Here is a 22,741-nt window from a genome sequence, read left to right on the forward strand (position 1 = left end):
TCTGGAATCAAAACATAACAAATAACCTGCTAGTTACTATGACAATTCCATGGTAAAGAAAACTATTAAACCTTGAGAATTTTCTATTGAGAGTTTATGATAAATTTAACCATTATAAAATTTCAATTGAGTTAGTTGAATGATGACATCCACATATATATCATTTATATATGTAATTTAATAGATGAGATCTATTAATCTTTATTCAACAAAGACCATTACATATATATTGATCTATCTGAATTATTAATGTTTTATTCACAATAATCATACGTCAAGAACAATTTAGATTAAAATTATAAAAGATTTGTTTATCATTATTATAAGTTGTATCATGATAACAAGCTTTTAATTTTAATCAAGGACTTGTTAAATTAACAATTTAATAAAATAATAAATATGATAATAAAAAAAAAAAATAATTATATACTAAATAACATCATGGTTACATATTTATCCCTAACATGAATGGCCATAGGGGATGCAAACCAGACACTTTGGACCAAGGGGCACAAGACCCGTGCATGCATGATGGCTACCTCTAGAGAACCACCTCTTGACATTTTGATAATTTCAAGTGACACTTAAGAATCCGCCATTTTGGATAAAAAATTGTTGATTTTTTTAACAAGTAAAGTTTTGAATTTAATACTATAAAGTATCTTCTACTAAAAGAAATTTTACTTGAATTAGGAGTTTCTACAACATAGTATGATGAGATTAATTCTTCTAGCAAGAATTTTTTTTCATGTGAAATATTTGAACTCAAAACCTTGGTTAAAAAAAAAGTATATACAACCTAAATGTTGGTAGAAAAATATTGTTTTTGTCACAAATTGAATCGAAGAAAGATGAAATTAATTACCTAACTAGTCATAGTATTGAAGTCTCTTCTTCTTTCTCTAGCCTTTTTCTTTATTTTTTTTTTGGTACACTTCCATTGTATGTCTATATCTTTTGCTAGTTTGATGTCCATTTTCCCATCAAATATCCTCTAATATCTCCCATTATTACCGCAATAAGTTTGCTCCTTGACCCTTAGTTGACAACACTACACTATTGAAAGTGTGTAACATGTTGTTAACCAATACATCACACTGAAGTAAATGTAAATCTTGATATTCAACAAAAGAAAACAACTACTAAGCAACATGCCATTCCAAAACCCAGGAATAAACCAACCTACCTTAAATCTTGATATTCAACAAAAGAAAACAACTACTAAATAACACTTTCATGTTTAGTGACTAAGTTTTACCACATTAACTTGCAAGTTGCAATTGCATGAATCTAATAATGCCTTTATCATAAACGCATCCACAATAACTGTAAAAATCAATGACAAATATACCATGAACCTTAAATCCTTTTTTAGGGAAAGAAGACAATGCTAAGCCCCTAATAGTTAAAATTAGTCATTTAATTAGTTTAACTTTAATTAGACATTTACCTTACAAATAAGCATATTAGCCAATGACATTAGAAGGAGACTAACATCTTCACAAATATCGTCAATGTTTGTAATTATAACAAACTGATCCGATAAGAAAAATAAAAAAAGCAATTGAAATTAAAAAATAACAAAAGAGATTAAGAGTAATTAAATTGAACTTCGAAAATAACACGAAATTAAAACAGTAATGTGTCATATAGTGTGTTTTCTTTCGCTCAGTAAAGTAATGTTTAATATAATAAAATGGAATGAAAGCAAATTTAGATAAAAATTTAAAATTAAAATAAAGTATACAAATTATTTCCACCTCATTTTTTTTCTTTTTCACCTTTACCAAACAAAGGATAAAGAAAGAATGAAAAAAATCATAAAAATGGTTGCTTGATAAAGAATTAGAGTAGAATACAAAAATATGAATTCTATCTTTATTATACTGTTCATCTAATTCATTTTTTTTTTTCCTTTTTTACCTCTAGCAAACCGTAGGGGAAGGAAAGAATGGCAGAAACCCTGATAACGGCGTCCTTGATAACCTAACTAACCGTTTTGGATTCGTTTGAACCTTCCGTAACACCCAACTGTCTCGGATAGCTTCCTGAGCAACTCCGATGGGCCAGGGCCATGAACCCCCCAAATCCCCTGCGGCTGCGCCACCGTTGCTCCGCCGCATCCACAACCTCGACAACGCAATCTCCCTCTACATCCACACCCTGACCCGCCCCATCGCTCCACGTCCCCTCCTCCGCTTCCTAGAGCTTTTGGCGGACTTCCGCTTCTTCTTCCCCGTCTCCCTCTCCCTCTACCTTGCCGCTCCCTCCTCCTCCCCTCTCCTCCTCCCCCTCCTCCTCTGCTCCCTCCTCGACCTCCTCTTCATCGCCCTCCTCAAATTCCTCGTCCGCCGATCCCGCCCCTCCTACTCCAACCACTCCCAATACAGCGCCGTCGTTTCGGTCGACAACTTCTCCTTCCCCAGCGGCCACTCCTCCCGCGTCTGCTTCGTCGCCTCCGTCTTCTCCCTCTCCCGCTCCTCCCTCCTAGCGGATCTCAGCCGTCCACGTGTCGCCATCCTCGTTCGTCGCTGGTTTGCAGGAGACGACGCTCTTGCCGTTGATATGCTCCTCGCCGCCATTTGGGCCTGGGCCGTGATCACCGTGGTTTCGAGAGTCGCTCTCGGGAGGCATTACGTCATCGACGTCTTCTTCGGCGCTTGCTTCGGCGTTCTCGAAGCGATGGTCACCTTTCGCGTTCTCGAATACCGAGGGTTGATTTGAGGTAAGAGTAACAATCGAGAATTGGAGTTTTCGGTAGTGATAACCTTACCTATTGCTGAATGTGCGGATTTTTGTAATGCATATTTTCAATTCATTATCCAGTGGTGAATTGTAATGGTTGATGATTATTTTTTATGAGATTTCTATTGAGATCAAGTAGATGATGATGTTTACATAAAAAAAAAAAAAGAGTAGATGATGACGTTGAGTTTTAGTGATTATGGTTTGATGACTGTAACAGAATTATGGCCAAGAGTTTTAGTCTTCGAATGTGTCCCTGAAAGAATTTGCTAACTGAGAACATATTGGGAGAGTGAGTGCTTTAGTTTGACCTCTGCTAATGCTACATGGATTCCCCAAAAGTTATAAAATTCTTTTAAATACGAGAATAAAAGACATACTGATTTCAGCTGCTTTGACAGTAATAAGTTTGATTTCTCGTTCAGTCATTTTGCACACATATGTTTGACTTCAAATGAAAGTAACATTAGGGTTGCTTTCAAAACTCAAGTTTGCAAAATGAAATTTATTCGAACTTACGATTGTAAACTTTAATCCAAATATGCACGTGCTTAGACCAAAAGCTGTAGATGCAGAGCACGCCATAAGTAGGAGATGAAATTGAAACAATTGAATTTTGTATATATACTGAAGGGAAGTTAAACATTGGGTACTTAGGTTGAGTCTACTGTATTCTTAGATGGGTTGATTGATAATTCAGTTGGTTTAGACCTGCCCTTGTTGGAACCTAAAGCATGGTCCTGAGAGGATGTAACAGTGATTGCTTAATGATTTGGAGATTTTGTGAAGGATTTTCATATTATTCAACATAAACTTTATTTAGTCAAGGTCCATAAAAATTAAATTCATCAAGATCGGCAGAGAATGTTCATTATTTTGGTAACATCTATTTGAAAATTTACTTCAAGCACCACCACTGACCTCTGCTAAAAAGACCAAAGTCCACGGTGAAATGCTTTAGGATCAATTCCATCTTGATCCGCATCAACCTGCAGTAACTTGGGCTTGTTTCTGTGTTATTTGCTTGCTTTTGACATTGCAGGTTTTATACTAAGTACGGTTGTTTCGTGCATCTCATGAAATTTGATTACTGAAAAAATGCTAGTTGGTTGGCCAAGAAGATAGAATAGAGAAACTGCTGGTGATAGATTTTAAGCGTGAAATTAATTGGTAAGCAGTATAAAATTGTTTTGAAAACAGCTTTTAAAACCAAAAAATGGAAATAGAATCAAACAGGTCCGTAATGGACAGTTTTTTTATGCTCTCTGTATGTGATAAACAAATAATATATTTGAAATAATATGAATATAAAATGCTTTTTTAATACATATATAGTTTGTTGTTAAATGCCATCACTGATTAACCCTTTCATAAACTTTTGTTCCCTGCTCAACTAAAAAACGTTTGTCTTTTCTTGTTGCATTAATCCAAATTCACTTGTCATTTGTCATAATTAAATTTTCACCATTTATAATCTAGAGAGTCTTAATTGTTAAGAGAAAATCAGAGTATCTTAAGAAAGAGTGAGAAACATTAACTGGGAGCAAGAATTAAAGTGAAGCATTATAGTGCATGCTATTGGTATGAAATAAAGAAGCGTACATCTTCCTCAAAAGAGTGAAAATTAGATGATAAGAAGTATTATCAAATTTATTTTTTTAATTTAGGGTTGGTATTGTTTTCTTCATGATCACAACCTTTTAGTCTAGCATATATGATTCCTGGCAGATGTTAATGGTTGGGTAGGTTTCTGTTTGTTAAAGCACGAGGTTCTTGGAGAAGCTCGTTGATTAAATTCTCCTAGTGCACCTTTTACTTTAGTTATTTTTTTTGTATTAGCTTGTTATAATAGTTGTCTGTGATATACTGTTAACATTGGCAAAGATGAATGTTACCTCTGCTTGTTCACCCTTCCCCCCCTTTTCACCGTCAGAGTTTGTCAGTACTTGCAACCATTTGCTCTCTCTCTCTCTCTCTCTCTCTCTTGTGGCTTAAAATGTAAGCACCTAAAAGGATGACAATTAACTCTAACTTCTATGTGGAAGCATTTATCTCAATGTAGCATACTGAATATCCATTATATGGATAATGAATTAATGATTCAGAATCTGATGGCTATGTGCTTTTTCCTTCTAAATATTTAGGTTCTCATGGAGCACATTTAGCATATGCTTCCGACGGGAAAGAATGCTTTTAATTGGGTTTCCAACGGATGATGAAGTCATGAAGGTTTTAGTGCATTGGCTGCTTGGTCCTCACCAGATAATTTTTTAGACCTTTAATACTACCATCTTGAAAATATTGCCTTGTCTCAACTCTGAACTCTGATTCAATTGTTAAAAATGCTTCGGAGCTGCATTGCTGTCAGTAATTTATTCCTTGGCATTTAACTATCTGTCTCCCTTTACTCCCCTACATAAATGTAGACATGTGATATAGCATACATGGTACAGCAAAGTTGTATATCATTTATTTGAAGCTTTTTGTCTTATGTTCTATTCAGAACTATAAGATGCATGATTTACATTGAGTTCTTTATTCCTTGAGCAAATTTGCTACTGCTGTCAGATGCTTCTAACTTTTGCAGAGGTACTAATGCAAAGACAGTTTGTACTGTATCGTCTGAAGACTTGAAATGCACATTATCTTTTCTGACAATTGCTGCCAGAATATGGAGTTGGTTTATGTCTAGCCCATCTCCAATTCCCACTTTTCCCGTTCAGGTGAATTGAGCATTAGTGTTTGAATTCTGGAGTAGTAATCATCAAGAAACATTATATTATGATAATTATATGTAAGTGTACGCTCAATGACATTCTGTGCTCTGTTGTTAAGTTTGAGCAACGAAGGGTTTTGTAGGATTTGGTTCGAAGGACCGTGTGTGTTTGTGTGGTGTGTCTGATATTTTGGCCATTATAAATTGAAGGATAAAAAGTTGTTAGGTCAGTTACTTCTTTTGCATGTGCCTTCTTTACAGCGTGAGATGCTTTATCTGATAAGATGTTTTTGATTGACTGATTGATTGCTCTTTGTTTTCCTTTCAATTTTTGGAAAAGTTCATAAGCTTACCAAATTAGTGCAGACGGTGGTTATGTTGTGCTGGCAGCATCACTGCCATAGTTAGGGTGTGGTTATTGTGGAAAACACCAAAAGATGAGTGAATCAAGTCGTTTTTTGTTTTATTGACTTGAAATGTGGGGCTGATTGCTGTTACACCACAAGAGAAATTCTAAGCACGTGAATTTGAAGGAACCACCGTTAGTCCGCAGAACATTGACAATTTCGCTCTTTTCATACCTGTTTCTTCGTGCATTTGCTGACATATAGTTTCATTCACATTATAGTTCTAGATTTATTGCCATGGATTAAGAAAATTCGGTATCTTGGATACTGCTCAAACAGTTTTATTGGTGGAATCCACTACAGCTTGAGGGACCTACGAGGTACAGCGTGCACTGCGTGACCGGTAATTTGCCAAGTGAATACTTACTGCTCAAGATTTGAAGTCACTGGAAATTTGTATTTTGTGGGACACCTTGCTTTGATACTCTCCTCCCATGATTGTTTTCTTAGTAAAGAGAAACTGGCTCTCTCCAGAACTTCAACTTTTTTAGCGTTTTCTTGTATGAGCTCCGCGATTGGAACGTTACTAATGCTATTTGCACAGTGAAATATAAACAAATACAGTGAAGTTATTTAAGTCCATTATCTTTTTTTGTGAGTATTTTTCGGTACAATCCAACAAGTATGCTTTATGAGAAATGATTTTGTTAAGTTAGATATGATTATTATGGATGATAAAATTAATTTTTTTTTAGTGTTTAACACAGTTGCCTACTCAGAACTTAACCTTAATGTGAATACGCATAATATCAATGCATTGTGTTTGGAAACTCGTTTGTAGTGAGGATTAACACTTTTCAGTTTTCAAAGCATGCATGATTGTAACTCATAATCAAACACACACTTACAATCTAACTATATATTAGTACGTGCACTTTGACGTGTCTTGGTAGGATAATGTAGAATAGGAAAATAAGAATAGAATAGGCGGATGAATTTACATTTACTAATTACTGATTTACCACCCATTTTATTTTATAACTAGACATTTGCTTTGAATTTCTGGCCGAACCTGATTTTCATCATTCACTTTTCATATACTGATTGCTATTTGTTTTTACTGAGTTTTTGAATCCATGAGTGCTCCTCGTTGGTAAAACATTTGGGAGGTTGTGGAGAAATGGCTGTGGAAAAATTAAAACGAGTTTTGGACTCATGTTCATGACCTTGCTTGTGAAAAACCTAACGAGGACCACTCATCCGAATTGGATATTGGATGCAGAGACTGCTGCTGAGCTTTACATGTCCTTCTATATTTGCCATGGATCCAATTTTATCTCACTGCTGCTACAAACTGAAGAACGGGGGGGGAGAAAGGTTACTGACACCATGTGGAAATAAAAAAATCGGTAGAAGAGTTTCAAGAGATGAAGACAGTGTGGCATCACTTGAAACCTGCCCTCCCCTTACCCCACTGGCTATCATATCTGATCTTTAGCCGTGACTGTGAGGCTTCTTTTTACCTTTTGCTTTATGTGATCTGTTTGCAATCTCATCAGCTACAAAATTTGTGGTTCCCTAAAGTTTCTCCAAATTATTCAGACGGAATCTGCAATAATGTACCAAGCTGATGTGAGCTGATTTAGAATAGATCATTGACTTATTTATTTCTTGACAAATTAATCCTTTATCATAGATTATATGGTAATGAGAAAAACTATAGCCTAGGCCAAAAGGAGAGTAATAGAAGAAAAATGCAGGAATACCTACATGATGTGGTATGTTAAAGACCTTGGCCTTTAAACATATGATCGGAAGTTCGATTTTCAAGTCCGTGCTTAGAGGATACAGTTCTTGACTTTTGGGAAATACCTTTATTCACACACTCACAAAAGGAAGTAACAGGTGAATCCTGGTCTATGTCTAAAGTCTCAACTCAACTTTGTTTGGTATGTTTGAAGGGAAAGGAAAGAAATGATATGATACTAAAGAAAATAAAATAAAGGAAGGAAAAGAGTGGAAGAATAATTTCTTATTTTGTTTGATATCGGAAAAGAAAGACTTTCTTTTTCTAATTTTGTTTGGTTTCATATAAAAAAAAACAAAAATTCTTATAAATGAAAGAAAATGTATGTAAATATATAAATTATTCACAAAATTAAATTATGTTCTCATATTCTTCGAAAAGAGGAGAATAAGAAAAGAGTAGGAGCACGGAAATTTAATCACTTCAAATAATTTATTTTCCTTATGCTAATTTGCTGCCAAAACAAGGAATAATTTAATTCTTAATTTCTCCCATTTTTAACCTTTTTCTTTTCAGCTTGAAAATGCATATCAAACAAAGCATCAAACAAGGAAGAGATAGGCAGAGATATGTAATGCTCCTCTTAATAGCTGGCAAGGTACAAATTTTCTGGATGCTGCATGAGATTGATATTTTTACTTGAATTCGGGGATGGTCAGTTTAAATGTTTAATTGCCGTTCATATATTGTTCCTTTTTTAGGGTTTTATTCATGATTGTACAATGTATATTACTATTTATCGTTTACTAGTACTGTTTCAGTGTTTGGCTGTTTATCTGGCAAACTTATTAAATAAATAAATCAACTTTTGAAAAGGGAAAAAGGGATGGCCCCAACGACCACTGCACAAATTTGTCCCTAGGTATAAGCTAGCTACATTGTGGGCAAGGCTATATGTCTCTGCACAGAACGGCCATCATAAAAGGCCACATGCAAAAATGTACCACCGACCCCTCCTTGTATGATATAACTTGCCAAATACACGGACAGGGAATTGCAATCATATATCTCCCATGCACTCATCCAATGCAACCATTTCAGTGTGCTTGTTTGCTTTTGCATGCATCCCACTTCAAATATTATACATACTTGTGTTGCAATAATATTGGTCAACGTAATCACCATATCATACCTTAATTTTCTTTTATTCACACTTTTAAATTTAAATCAACCGATGAACAAAGTTGTTGTGACTTTGACAAGGTTGGACCCATATGACAATTTAGTTAACCAAGGCAAATGGAATTATTATATAATTACCAAGAATTTTTTTTTATGGGTAAATACTAGATTCGGTGGTTGTATATATGTGTGTGTATTCAAATTAAGAGAGATAGTGAGTGGCTTAGATCCATTTGGATGAAAAATAAGATCTCTTTTCTTCCAAGGATAATAGGCAGTATGGGCTGGAACATGCATGCTGGCAAAATTGAAGTTAGATGAAATGATAAACAAATTCTGAAATGATAGTGGGGAAGCAATGAAATGTTGTTCCATTCATAGAAGACATGAGGAGCTGCGGGAGGGGCCAACCGGTTGTTACTACTTGTTTAGTGCTTCAACGAGTTGTTTCCCAACTGATCTGAATCTCCCATGGAGGGGAGGTTTTTTATTTTTTTTATTTTTTATTGTTCTATAGCTATTATAGTATAAACATGGATTTGATTTTTGGTTATTGTTTTCTTTGGACTGCAATTCATTATTCTTAACATTATTATCAGGCACGGAGCCAGCCTTAAGTTTTAGGGGAGGCCAACTAAAAAAATCATGTAATCATCAAATTTAATATAAAATATTCATATATTCCTAAAAATATATAATTACATATTAGTAATTTATCAAAATATTAATATAAAATATTAAAACAGAAGACAAATTAAGCATTTTTTTATAGTCAAGATTGTAAATATCAGACATCATTTTTATGTGTCAAAGAAATTTCATGACCAATATATAATAAAAATTAGCACTCCCTCTAGAGTCTCACAAATAACAAGAGAGAAAAAAAAAAAAAACAATACACCATAAAATGATTGAAAAGAGAAAATATTTGTTAGTGTATCTCAATCTCAAATCTCAAATTATCAATCCCTTATATAGCATTCATAGTAAAACTTATTTCATTGAGAAATATGAATTATTTTTAATTTTTAAATTATCTATAATCAAATTAATATATTAATGATGAATGGTTAAGAAAGACTTATAAATATAATTATTTATATCCTTCAAAATAGGTAATAAAAGAAACATACTATTAAAAAAATATTCAAATATTTTATTTAAAAAGATAAATAAATATATTATCTTTACAATAAATACAATAAGAAAATAAAATATTTATATAAAATAAAAATAATTATCTTCACAAAAATATTATAAAAGGAGAATAAAATATTTTATAAAAAATAACACCTAACTATCATTTGTATAAAAAGAAATTAAAAAAATTCAGGGGCCCAAGGCTCCGTCCCTGATTATTATACATATATATCTATATAACTATATTCTATAAGGTAGTGATGGGTTTGGGGGCCATACTGCACGAACTGAACTTGAACCATGCCCCACTTCACCCTTTGAAAATCAATCCAAAAGGGTATCAAATCTTTGAAATTCTCCATGCAGTTGATTAATTAGGAAACCCCGTTGCACCACTGCATATATACAAAAGAGGATATATATATATGTTGGCTTTTCATTTGTAACCAATTTCAGGGTAATTTAAGTTACTGTGTGCAGATCTGTTTCACCATGCCAAAATCGTTATGCTTTAATTGGGGTCATTATCAGCATTAGGTGCTAGTGAGGTAGAACGTGAAAAGGACATATGTTTAAATTACAAGCAAGAATATTACTAACGTTTCAGTTTTCCAGAGGGGCACAGGGAAATCAGTGGATCACGGCGATCAAGTTAGCAAGTTGTCATCACATCTCTACAACCAATGTTTATGGTAGTTTTTTTTAATCATAACTATCCTCTCTTGTTTTTTTTTTAATCGATAAGATTTTTTCTTCAAGTATTTAATGTATTAGTTGTATATTTAAAATTTGAATCTGAAATCATTAATTAAGATGAAATAACCTCATGTCTAATTCATCCACGCTCTTGTTGGATTAAAATGATACTTTTATATGTAATGACACATAAAGTGAGAGATTTACATTTGTGTAAAGACACAATATTAAACATTGTTTAAAATTACATAATTACTTAAAAAGAAGGAATTTAGTTTTTTAAAAATTGTACATAACTTTTTGCATTTTGAAAAATGGACTTAATCAGCAGTCAGTTGTATCTATGACAAATTGTGAATTGGAGGTGAAAACTTTGAGAATTTTGTTTAAATGAAAAAACGAAAAGTTCAACTGAATCGAGTACGTTTAAGGTCAATGGAAGTGTGTGCGTGGCCCTTGTATGATCTTTTTTCTATTTGTTTTTGTTTCCTTCTATGAATATGTGTGGCCCTTGTATGATCTTTTCTCTACAAGCATAAAGCTATCAGTCACTATGTACAAAATAATAATAAAAATCTGAGGATTACACCATCCCATATAACTTGGAAATGATGCTCCCACACACTGCTGCTTCCTAATACACATACAAAAGCTTATTCGAATATTCATGTGGATTTCGCAAACAGCAAACAAATAAGACACTCGTCCCTAAACTACACAAATATAAAGATGTCATATGCAATCCCATTCAAGTACAGTCAAATTAATTATATATATAAACATTTAGGATTCTCATATATGTAGTATAATATTTCAAGGAAAATTAATTATATTTGCACATCTATTTCGTACAATTGTCTCAACAAATTAAAGAGAGAAGTATGAGATACGTGATGTAATAGAAACAGAAAAAAGAAGAAAAACAAGACATGATTTTATCTAAAATTGAGTTTGGAAGGATATAGTATCTCATACTCATCATATTCAATAAACATCTTCACTAAAAATAGAACAGTTAAGAGATAGAAAAATGATTCGTCAACATCTTGTGTTAATCTACATCTAGTAGAAAAAAATAAAATAAAAAAAGAGAAATGTAATTTTGATAAGTAATGAAATGTAATAAGAAATGAAAGATAAAAAAAATAAAAAAATGTCAATTAAATTAGATGTAAATATTGTATGAGTCTGTGTTTGGTGGTGCGGTAAGCAACCAAATATAACAGTATCACAATAAAAAAGTTGTAAACATATCAGGATTGCTTTACTTTTACGGTAAAAAAAGAACTCAATATTTTATCACTGAGTTGCAACTCTAAATACATTGAGTGTTCATATATCATTACTGAAACATATGAAATGTCTAGCCATAATAATCACACTCAAAGTATCAAACAAAATATTTTTTTATACTACAAGATAAATATTTTATAAAATCTAAAGATGTCAGAATTCTATGCCCGCGCACCCAACATCTTTTGAATATTATATACTTAAAAAAACGCCTACTTTTTACTTTAAATTAGTTTTCTTTAATTAGCTAAAATTAATATTTAATTTAGTCTTCTAACCTTAGTTTAAGTTTATTATGTTTTCATATCTCATTTATCCTTCTATTATGACCATATTGCCTTTATGATAAGGGTTAGAATAATTTACATGAAGTTTCAGGTTCAAATCTTATTATAGTCATAGAATCATTTACCAAAAATATATCTTTTTATCCTTCGGTTATTAAATATTTAAACATGTTGGTCATGATCCAACATTTAGAGGGACCTTTCTTATATGTCAATGGTCGAACTCTAGGTTGTTATGATCAAAGTGTGTTATTTAGGGATCAAGACTTAAGGTATTTAATTTGATGGTGATGCTTCTCTTTAACACGATTGAGACACCATAGATAGGGATGAGTATCTACAAAAGATACTGTGATTGAAACTCTTGCTAATAATTTTTTTATTAGAGTAACGATGTATATTTAATTTTTACCTATCATAGTTATGTTAGTTGTATTTATAAGGGTTTGATATCTGGATTTCCTAAATGAGGAAGGTTTGTCATATTTGTTACTTTGTTTAGTGAAGCGATATGATAATTTAACTCCAAGTCAAGACATAATTCATTGTTCACATATGTGCGAAGTATGTATTTGGATTCAATTCATGAACGCACATATTTCAATTCCCAACAATAAACCAGTCCTAAAAGAAATTTTAAAAGAAACTTTTTAAGCGTGCTAGATCTTTTTATTTACATATTTTGCCTTTTATCAAGTAGTCTTTTTATTTTATAAATACTAATAATAAATATTTTTTTGTTGGTGAATTTAAAGTGTAAGCTTTATTTATTTTATCTTGTGTTGGCCCTGAGCTAATTTTGTAGCTTCAACATGATGGGTGTTCATATTGGATGGGCGTGCATCCAAATATACTGGTATTATAGGAGCCTTACACCTGAGTGGGTGTTGACCTCTGTCAATACTTAGCTACATGGGTTAGTTATGAATTTTTTGGGACTCAGGTGATCAATAGTACAAATTGAACCATAAATTTAGTTTAGAACACTTTCAATTTTAATAATGATGGAAAGGGAAAAAACAACAACAAGAATAAGGATATTTTGAGTTTTAATTTGGGGTTTTATACACCATACCTTCCATCCTCTTTCTTTTAAACAACTTAGTTTTTAGTTTTTACAAATAAAAAGACTGAGGAAGATAATAAAAGGTAAGGTAATTAAATATTTAGTGGGATTATTTAATATTTTTTATGACATCGATTCTAACAAACAAATGATGTTTTTTTTTTATATAAATTATGAAATTTAATATTATTTCAGTGGCAAGACAATTTAGATATATAAATCTAAATTAGAAAAATAAATTATAAAAAAATTATTGAATTTTCTTCTTTTTTGAAGCCATTAGCTTTTCTTCTACGCAATCTATCCCTTTACTATTAAGCCTAGAAGCAGTAGCTATTTGGGTCTACTTTCACATACCATCAATACCCCATTTTTAGTTTATAAGAATTAGATTAGATAAGATAGATATGCTCCTTTTTCATCTAATGTCGTCTTAGTTTGATATGATATAATTTGCTTAAAATGTGTTGCATTTGATATACTTCAATGTTGGTCGAATAATTAAAGTGAGATTAAAAGGTGACTGAATTTTACGAGAAATAAATTTTTTTGGTTTGGAAAATTAAACCTTAATAGTTAATAAACACGAGGGGATATTTTATTTTTATGGTGCCATCACATCAGCTAATTAATTAACCCTTATGTCATGGCGTTCTCTACTCCTTTAGACACATGAACATGTGGGATCTCGGATCCCCAATCTCAATCTTCTAAAAAACACTTTTCCAAAGCTTATAACAAAAATAAATAAGCAAGCAAACAAACTAGAAAAGAAAAGGGGGGGGTTAGCGTCAAATCTAAATCATATAGACTGTATAAAACAAAACAACCAAAAATGTTCCCATATCAATCAGTGCAACGAAGAAAAAGACTAGACTTGTGATTGGGACTAACTATCCTACTTGCTTTGGTGTTGTAAGTCGGGCCAAACACAAGGAATGGCATGGGCCATTAAGATACCCTTAATACAGACACCTGGCTTAGAGATAATTAGATAATTTTGCTCTCACAAAGATTTCTATAAAAGAGAAAGAACTAATAATTTTAAAAAAAGATATGGTTTTGTTCTCTTCAAAATCCTTTCAATTCTTATCTACTTGTTCTACCAACCTGGCAACTTTATTTTTTCTTTATCGACCATTATACTATAAAAAAATGTAAATTCTAATTAGCTTGCAAAACAATATCTATCTTCCTTCCTATATCCAACCGTACCCATATGCACATGGCAAGATATATCAAGCCAAGTTTGGGCACTTAATGAAATTTGGAGTAGCTTCTTGGAAAAACATTCGGGCCTAAAAGAAGAATTTTAGGTCACCCTATATCGCGAAAGGGACTTGGGGATGTATATAGTTAACGATGATGAGGTCTAGCTATATAGCTGGGGAATATTAATTTGCAAAATACTAATAATAATATGGGGAACTTCATTGAGAATTTGTTTGGAGACGTGGATTGGAGTGATTATATTTTAGTAGTAGAATATAAATAACAGAACTTAATTATGCAAACTAATCCCAATAAGTAATAAGAACATATGCGCATTAAATATTTGCACTTTTGACAATCTTGATGTAACTACTAGATAAGTTTCTTATGCTATATCATTAGCTTGAGACTCAGATATGGGGACTAGTGATAGTACCATAGTTTACAATTGGAACAACATTGCATGCAATCTTATCATTTCCGTTTTGAGATGTACTACTATTCATATAAAAAAATTACAATCATTTTTTACAACATTACTTTTTTTACCACATTTAATTATTTTTTGTATATTTCTTCTTTATTATATACATTTTTGTACAATAAAACTACACAAATAGAATTTATTTTCTATTTTCGAATATATACAAGTATACGCAGTCCGCGCACGCCTTTCTGTGATTGTATTCTTTACTTGAACACTACGCTACCATTTTATTTTATCTTACTGTTATAATAACAAGTAGGGCTTGGGATTTAGTAAATAATTTTCGTGCTTAGGCAGGAGAACTAAAGAAGCCTTGGATTTGAATATTTGAGAAGGCACTCAAGTCAAGTGATGATTTATAAATTATAAGAAGATTTTGTATATTGTAGAATCATGGATATCAAATTAACATTTATATAGATAAACTAAGTTAATTATCTAGTATTAAAGGTTTATTGCTTTATTATTCATTTTGCTTACGATAAATTATTATAGCTTTCATTGAAGGAAAAAAAAAAAGAAAAAAAATTCAAGCATTGGAGATGTCATTTATAAAACCTGTCTAATCGTACTGTTTCATGATCTTTGAGAAAATAACACTCAAGTATTGAAATATTAAAGAAATAAAAAATAAATTAAACTTACACAATATATGTGTATATAAAGATTATACAACCATTAAACAAGTTGATTAACTGATACAAGATTGTTACAGCTTAGTCTCAAATTTAAGTTATAGATATGCAATTACATTAAACACTCAATAAAGAATTTTATTGCTTAAAGTGATTATATCTAACTCAAATAAGATTTTCTCTACTAAAAAATATTTGTAATTTATAAAAAAAATGGTACAAGTAATCAAAAATAATTTTTTATTGAATTTAATTAGAATGTAACGATGGTATAAGTTTTTATACATTTGATTATAAATTATCAAGTATGATATAAGAGTGTTAAGTTTTATAATAATTATTTTAAAAATCATATATATATAATGAATTTTAATTGGTTTGCAATGTAAAAAAAAAAAACCATGCAATCAATACATGAAAATTAAATTATTTGCTTTTTTAGATCATAGATATTCTTCACATAAAATAATCTTGTTGAAGTCTCGTAAGACTCCACAAACTCTTGCATTCGTAAATAATTAAATTCTTTGTTTATTGAATCATGAATGTTTTTTGGTAATTATTTATCACTTTTGATACAATTTATTTTTATGCTACAAATGCTACATATCACACTCATATAGTTGAAAACTTGAAATAAGATTCAAATAATCATTGTACTTATAAGTTTTATATCACATTTTTTAAATATTTGAATTAAAATCACTTTTAAAAGTGGCTCCATAATTATTGTTATTAATCATATTTGGAAATCACTTTTAAAATCACGTATTTTAACATATAAATCAACCAAATCAAAATTAATTTTTGTTAATGTATCATGGAAATAAAAGGTATTTCTATTTGTTTTTAAATTTTAAAATTTCTCCTATTGTTATCAACTTTTTTTACTCAATTATATATCAACTTATTTAATTATTGATACTTATAATTATCCCAAATTAAATTATCTTCAAATATATATTTCTTTATAATTTTTTATTTACTTGTTCGCCTTTTATTCTCCAACTGTACTTGAATAAAAAAATAGAAATATTAGATACTAATAATTTTCTTGATTAAGTACAGTGATTGTAAAATTATGTTCAATCCAAAGATAATATAAAATATTAATTCTTTATTTTTAAATTTCATAATTATCTTAAAACTATTTTGTATGTAAATAATTATGCATAAATTATTATGTTTATAAATAAGTATGAGACTAACATAAGAAAAAAAGTGAAGGACACCAAAGAAGTTTATTATCCCGAATTGACAAAGATATTTATTCACAAGACATTTGGTTCTTTTGTTTTAAAAAACATGTGATTTTAATCTTCTATTTCAAAATAAAAACATTTGATTTTTTTATTTTAGAAAATTTATAATTTTAGTCAAATTCTCAAATTGTCTATTGTTTATTTCTTTTGATTCAGTTAAACCTTAAATCTAATCTATTCATTTAAGATATTATCAAAAAATAATTTCATAAATTATAAAGTAAGAAATAAAATATAGATAAAATTAAATATTGAACCAAAATTACAGATTTTTTAAAATATGGGTACCAAAATTGTAAATTTTCTAAAATAAAAGGATCAAATATCTTTATTTTTAAATATGAGAACTAAAATGATAGATTTTTAAAAAATAGAAGGATGAAATATTTCTATTTTAAAATATAAAAAAATCAAAATTACATTTAAGCCTATTCAAATCTGTGTATAAAATATTTTTAGCAATTTCATATTTATTACTGGTGATTAGTTTTTTTATTACTTGAATCCGTTAATAAATAATTAGTTTAACAATGATAATAATAATAAATATACAGTAAAAAAGTATAATATGTATAATTATCATGAATTATTATTAATTGTTTTTATTATTATAATTCTAATTTTAATAAAATCTGATTGTAATCAATTATTATAATTACATTATAATTATTATATAATTTAAAATGAATTCTTTTTTAAAAAATTAAATAAAATTATAGCTTGGAAATATTAAAAATGACATATGTAAACATTTATATTGAATAACATTTTCAATTAGAGGAAAGAGAAGAAATTTGTGTCTCTCTAAATTTTTTAAAGGAAAATAAATCTTCTTATACTTATAAACTAGATTTTAAACCCTTGCAAGTTGCACTAGTTTGTTTTAATTGTATTTTTTTATAATTATAATTAGTATTTTTTAAAATATATGGAAATAAATATATTTGATAGTTTTTAAAAAAATTAGTAATATATTAAACATAATTATATTAAAATTAAGAAAGGTGATTTTTTTTATTAAACATATTTGTCGTAAAAATTATTAAGCATATTAAAATTTATACTTTCCCCAAATAATAATAGTGATATAATATCAATCTGTAAATTAAAAAATAATATATATATATATATATATATATATATATATATATATATATATATATATATATATATATATATATATAGTGTTCATTTTTGTTATTGTGTTTTTGAAATTAATAATTTTTAAATATATTTATTATAGAATTAAATTTTATTGAAGTTGTGTGATTTTTATTAGATTAAATTACTCATTTGATCTCTATAGTTTGAAAGTGATTTTTTTAATCATATAGTTTACATTTTAATTCTCTTTTAGCCCTATAGTTTAAAAATGATATTTTCAGTTTTTATTTTAATTCTCTTTTAGTTCCTATAAAATGATTTTTTTAGTCCATATAATTTGTATTTTAATTACCTTTTAGTCCTTATTACAAAAAAATATAAAAATAATTAACTACAAATTAGTTATAAATTATTAACTATTTTTTATTACAAATTATCTTGCGATAAATTAGTTACTAATTATTTACTAATATTTTTATAGTTAATTGTAATTGATAATATTACTCATATTTTGATGGTAAGGACTAAAAGAGAATTAAAATATAAAATATAAGGACTAGAAATATCACTTTCAAACTATAGGGACTAAAAGAAAATTAAAATACAAATTATAAAGATTAAAAAAATCACTTTCAAACTACAAGGACTAAAAAAGAATTAAAATATAAACTATAGAAACTAAAAAAACCACTTAAAAACGATAAGGACTAAAAAGTACAAATGATGAAACTATATGAACCAAATGAGTAATTAAACCTTTTTATTAAATAGATATATTTATTAATTATTTTTAAATGAAATTTTTAATTATGTTAAAGATGTTAATTTTAATTAAGTTAAATTAGTGAAAGTTTGAGTTGGTTAATCATGACATAAGATAAATACCTATAATCAATGCAATGGGATCTGACTATAGTTATTACTTTGATTATTATAATAATATTTTTTTGAATAATAATAATTACTATTATTATTAATTTTATTGTTAAAATCATTACATCTTTTTATTTGATTTAATTTTATTATTTACTACTTTTTTAAATTTATTTATGTATCAAAAATATTGTAAGTTTCAAAATTTATATCTTTTGAAGATGTATAGGTATTGAAATTACTAGGCTTAACTAGGGGTGTCCGAGTGAGCCCAAATCCGATGAGTCAACTCGGTTCATCACGAGTTCGGGTTAGGTAAAAAAGAAAATACAAGTTTTGTATTATTGAGAAAAGATGAACTTGACTCACTTAGTCCATGGGTTAGATATATTTAATGGGCCAAGGTAGGTTTGAGTTAGGTTGACGCGTTAAACCCACCTAAGTAATAACTAATAAATAAATTTGTGTATGTTGTCTTGACAATTTGGTATTATAGTGTTGTTCAACTATGACTAAGAATAATGTTTGGATTTAATACTTTAGGATTTTAAGAGTTTTGAATGGTATTTTATGTATTTGAGAATTAAGATATTTGATCTGAATGATTATTTTCATGATTATATTAGATGCTTACATGATTATTTAAGATATTTGTCTGTTATCTGTATTTACATTTAAATCATTGGAATGCCTTTGGTTGAAAAAATGTCACTTTTTTTAAAAAAAAAAAAGAGAAAGCATGTTTTTAATTTTTTAAGAATGTTGTTTTTGGATATAAAAAATTTGGTGTGCAAATCCACTTAATCCATCGACGTGATGGATTAGGGCGAACTGATATTTTCATGGGTCAACCTGTGTGAGCTAGATTGACTCGTTTTGACACTCCTATACTTAACACAAATTAAAATGCATATTATATTTTGTTAGTTTATATGCTTAATTATTAATTAAAATAAAATTCTGCATTATTATTTGATATTATTGGATTAATTCAATGGCTATTCTCTAATTAAAATCTTAATCTAATGCCTCACAAACATTCAAGTCTCTTTAACATATACTTATATAATAGATGGTTTAATATTACCAATTTAATTATATTTTTTTTAATAAATCAATAAATGAAATTTTACACTACCTTTAAAGAATGAATCTTTTTTTTTAAAAAAATTAATCATAAGAAAGTAAAAGTAAAAAAAATATTTTAAAAATATAATTTTTAATGTTATTAATATACATGTGCAATAATTTTAAATAATCTTATCTTTAAAATAATAGTTAAAAAGATAATATAAAAATAATTATGACTTTATGATTATATTTGAGGTTACAATTTTTTTATATATTAAAAAAGATAATTATTTTTCTCTTATCCTATTTAATAATTATATAATTTCTATAAAATAAAATTTTAAAACTTTAATATTAGATCATATTCATTAAAATCAACTACTATTATGAAATATAAGTTTTGATTGTGATCATTTCAAATGAACTTAAAAAAAAATTTAAATTTCTTTACACAACTTTTAAGTACAACTCTAGCCTTATTATTAATAAATCTCCATGAACCGATGACGTCCACTATTGGTTTACAGTCGGTCTCAAATATTACTAGTCAAAATACATATCAGAAGCTCAATTTAAAGCAGCAAGGAGAGATGTTGCAACAATATTTTTAATTCCAACTTTATTTTTAATATTTTTATCAATGTTTATACAATACATAACAATATATAATATCATAAATTATTTATCATAAATATAAAATATAATTCACATATTTTTTTTAAAGACAAATGAAATATTATTAAAAGAGCACCAAGTGTGACCCTATAAGAAAGGGATTACATGAAGTACTACTAAAAAAACTCATAAAAGCCAAACATGTGGCAATACAACCATATATATGCCAAAAGAAAAATACAATAAAGGATTCAAACACCAGTTTCCAAAGGAAAATGCTCTAGTGCAATGGCCCTTATATATCATCTAAGTCCACGACAATCTCTGAATTTGACTTAAAATGCTCCGAAATTCTAAAAGAACACCACCCATGAATATAATGGAATTACGCTGCAACCATAAACACCAGCTTGTTGCATGACATAGAAGGAGTATGACGTTTTGCAATTTCTTTCCACAAAACAAAGAGCCAAACTGACACTAATGTTGCTGCAACATATTCAGTTAAACCATGCTAAAACACAACCAATTGAAAACTGCATTCCACACCTGATGAGACTAAGTGCATTGTGCGAAAAGATGATTCAAGCTCTCCAAATCATGTGCACAAAACACACAACCAGGTTGATCAACAGCCATTCCCCCTATGCATTAATGCCACACGAGTTGGTAATCTTTCCTATAAAAACTTCCATGAAAAAACCAGGACTTTAGATGGTACTAAACACTTCCAAAAACTCTGTTGATAAAACTGTGTTATTATTAGAAAAAATTTAACTCCCACGATTTACTAAAAATAAAACAAGATAGAATATATAAACGAGAGATAATTCTCGGTCTCCTTGAACTAACTTTGAAATTAAATTAGACCTAAATTTATATTATAAGAAACTAATCAAACTGGCAGTGAGAGAATGTATTAGAAAAAATCAAGTTTCACATCGATTAAAAATAAAACCAAATTAAAATATATAAGTGAAATTTCTGGCAAAAATTGTTATTATCCTGATTTGGTAAAGTAAGGAGAAGGAAGACATCAAACATAAATCTCCGACACATCTATCTTTCCAAAACAGTTATTGATCCATCTCCGACCTTCCTAGAAACAAAATTTGTAAACTAAACACCATGTGTCTACAACCATGAGATCGTAGCACCTGGACGCACATCTCAGATCTAAAAGATTATTGGAACATGAATCGATTCTCCCAAACCTGAAACAAAGAAAACAATGCTAGCGTTGTTGCCAGTTAGGAAACACCATCTCCATTTTCGCCAAGAGGCTTATGTTAAAAGCCTCCAACAAGTTCTTCATCACGCCCAAACCACCTTTACTTTACATTTAGGGAGGCAGATAGTGTCAGTGTCTCAACTAATCCATACGATTATTTTTTGGAATCTTTCGAACTAGTGCAAAAGAATCTTCATTGTAATCTAGTTACTTCAAGAATCACCTTCTTGGGAGTCTTATAAAATTAAAAGAAGTAAACTAGTCAAGACAACACTGAATTTATCAAAATGGCTATTCCTCTTGCAGAGATATGACGTTCCTTCCATCCAATAAGCCTCTTTCGAAAGAAAATCACAACTAGATCCCAAGTTGAAACTTCTAGGATTAGAGCCTACAGAAATTCCCAAAAAGTTAAAAGGCAACATCTAAAAATCTATCATGCACATTGACCCATACAAGTTACTTTTGGAGTAATTCACCCTCAAATAAAAAACAAGCTCAAAACTTATCAGAATATCTTTAATAGCCCACAAATTCTCTCAACATGCCTCACCAAACATAATTTACATATTGAAAAATATTTTTCATTAGAGTTTTTAATTATAATATAATTTATATATTTTGAAGTATTTATAAAATATAAATTTAGTTGTATAAAATAAATATTATTATATGCAATGCACATGCTAAAATAATTGTAAAAGAAGATAAAAGGAAAACGTTCAATAGTTAAATAAGGTTAAATAAAAAAAAGGGCGGCATGAAAAAATTGATAATACAATAATAGTAGTGAGACAATTAGATTAGAATAATGAAAGTTTATTGTAATGTCTATTACTCCCTCAGTAAGTGGTTAAAAATAAATGATGGTTAATTTTATTTCACGTAGTTAATTGTGTGATAGGATTATTGAAATATCTATTACGGTAATAGTTAATTACATTTTTTGGGTGGTGGACACTGGCGGACAAAATTGGGATATAGGATGTTCTTTATTCTACTATTTTCTTTTTACTATTTTTTAAAAAATAT

The 22,741-nt window shown here is 29.2% G+C and overlaps 1 protein-coding gene across 3 annotated transcripts; it reads left to right on the top strand.

Annotated features, from left to right (window-relative positions):
* The first annotated feature begins 1,911 nt into the window (after positions 1 to 1,911).
* LOC114412142 (probable lipid phosphate phosphatase beta) lies at positions 1,912 to 6,445 on the top strand. 3 transcript variants are annotated; one of them, XR_003666592.1, is made up of 3 exons: positions 1,912 to 2,725; positions 4,890 to 6,002; positions 6,090 to 6,445. XR_003666592.1 is itself a non-coding variant. In XM_028375933.1 (2 exons), exon 1 carries the CDS (start codon positions 2,062 to 2,064, stop codon positions 2,722 to 2,724), a length of 663 nt encoding a protein of 220 aa, XP_028231734.1. In that variant the 5' UTR covers positions 1,912 to 2,061; the 3' UTR covers position 2,725; positions 4,890 to 6,445. The 3 variants fall into 3 exon arrangements, 1 of the variants encoding a protein (XP_028231734.1); XR_003666593.1 differs by having other exon boundaries at positions 4,890 to 5,468; positions 6,148 to 6,445; XM_028375933.1 differs by having other exon boundaries at positions 4,890 to 6,445.
* The last annotated feature ends 16,296 nt before the right edge of the window (positions 6,446 to 22,741 follow it).

This window comes from Glycine soja, chromosome 5 (assembly GCF_004193775.1).
Source record: "Glycine soja cultivar W05 chromosome 5, ASM419377v2, whole genome shotgun sequence".
Taxonomy (NCBI): Eukaryota; Viridiplantae; Streptophyta; class Magnoliopsida; order Fabales; family Fabaceae; genus Glycine; species Glycine soja.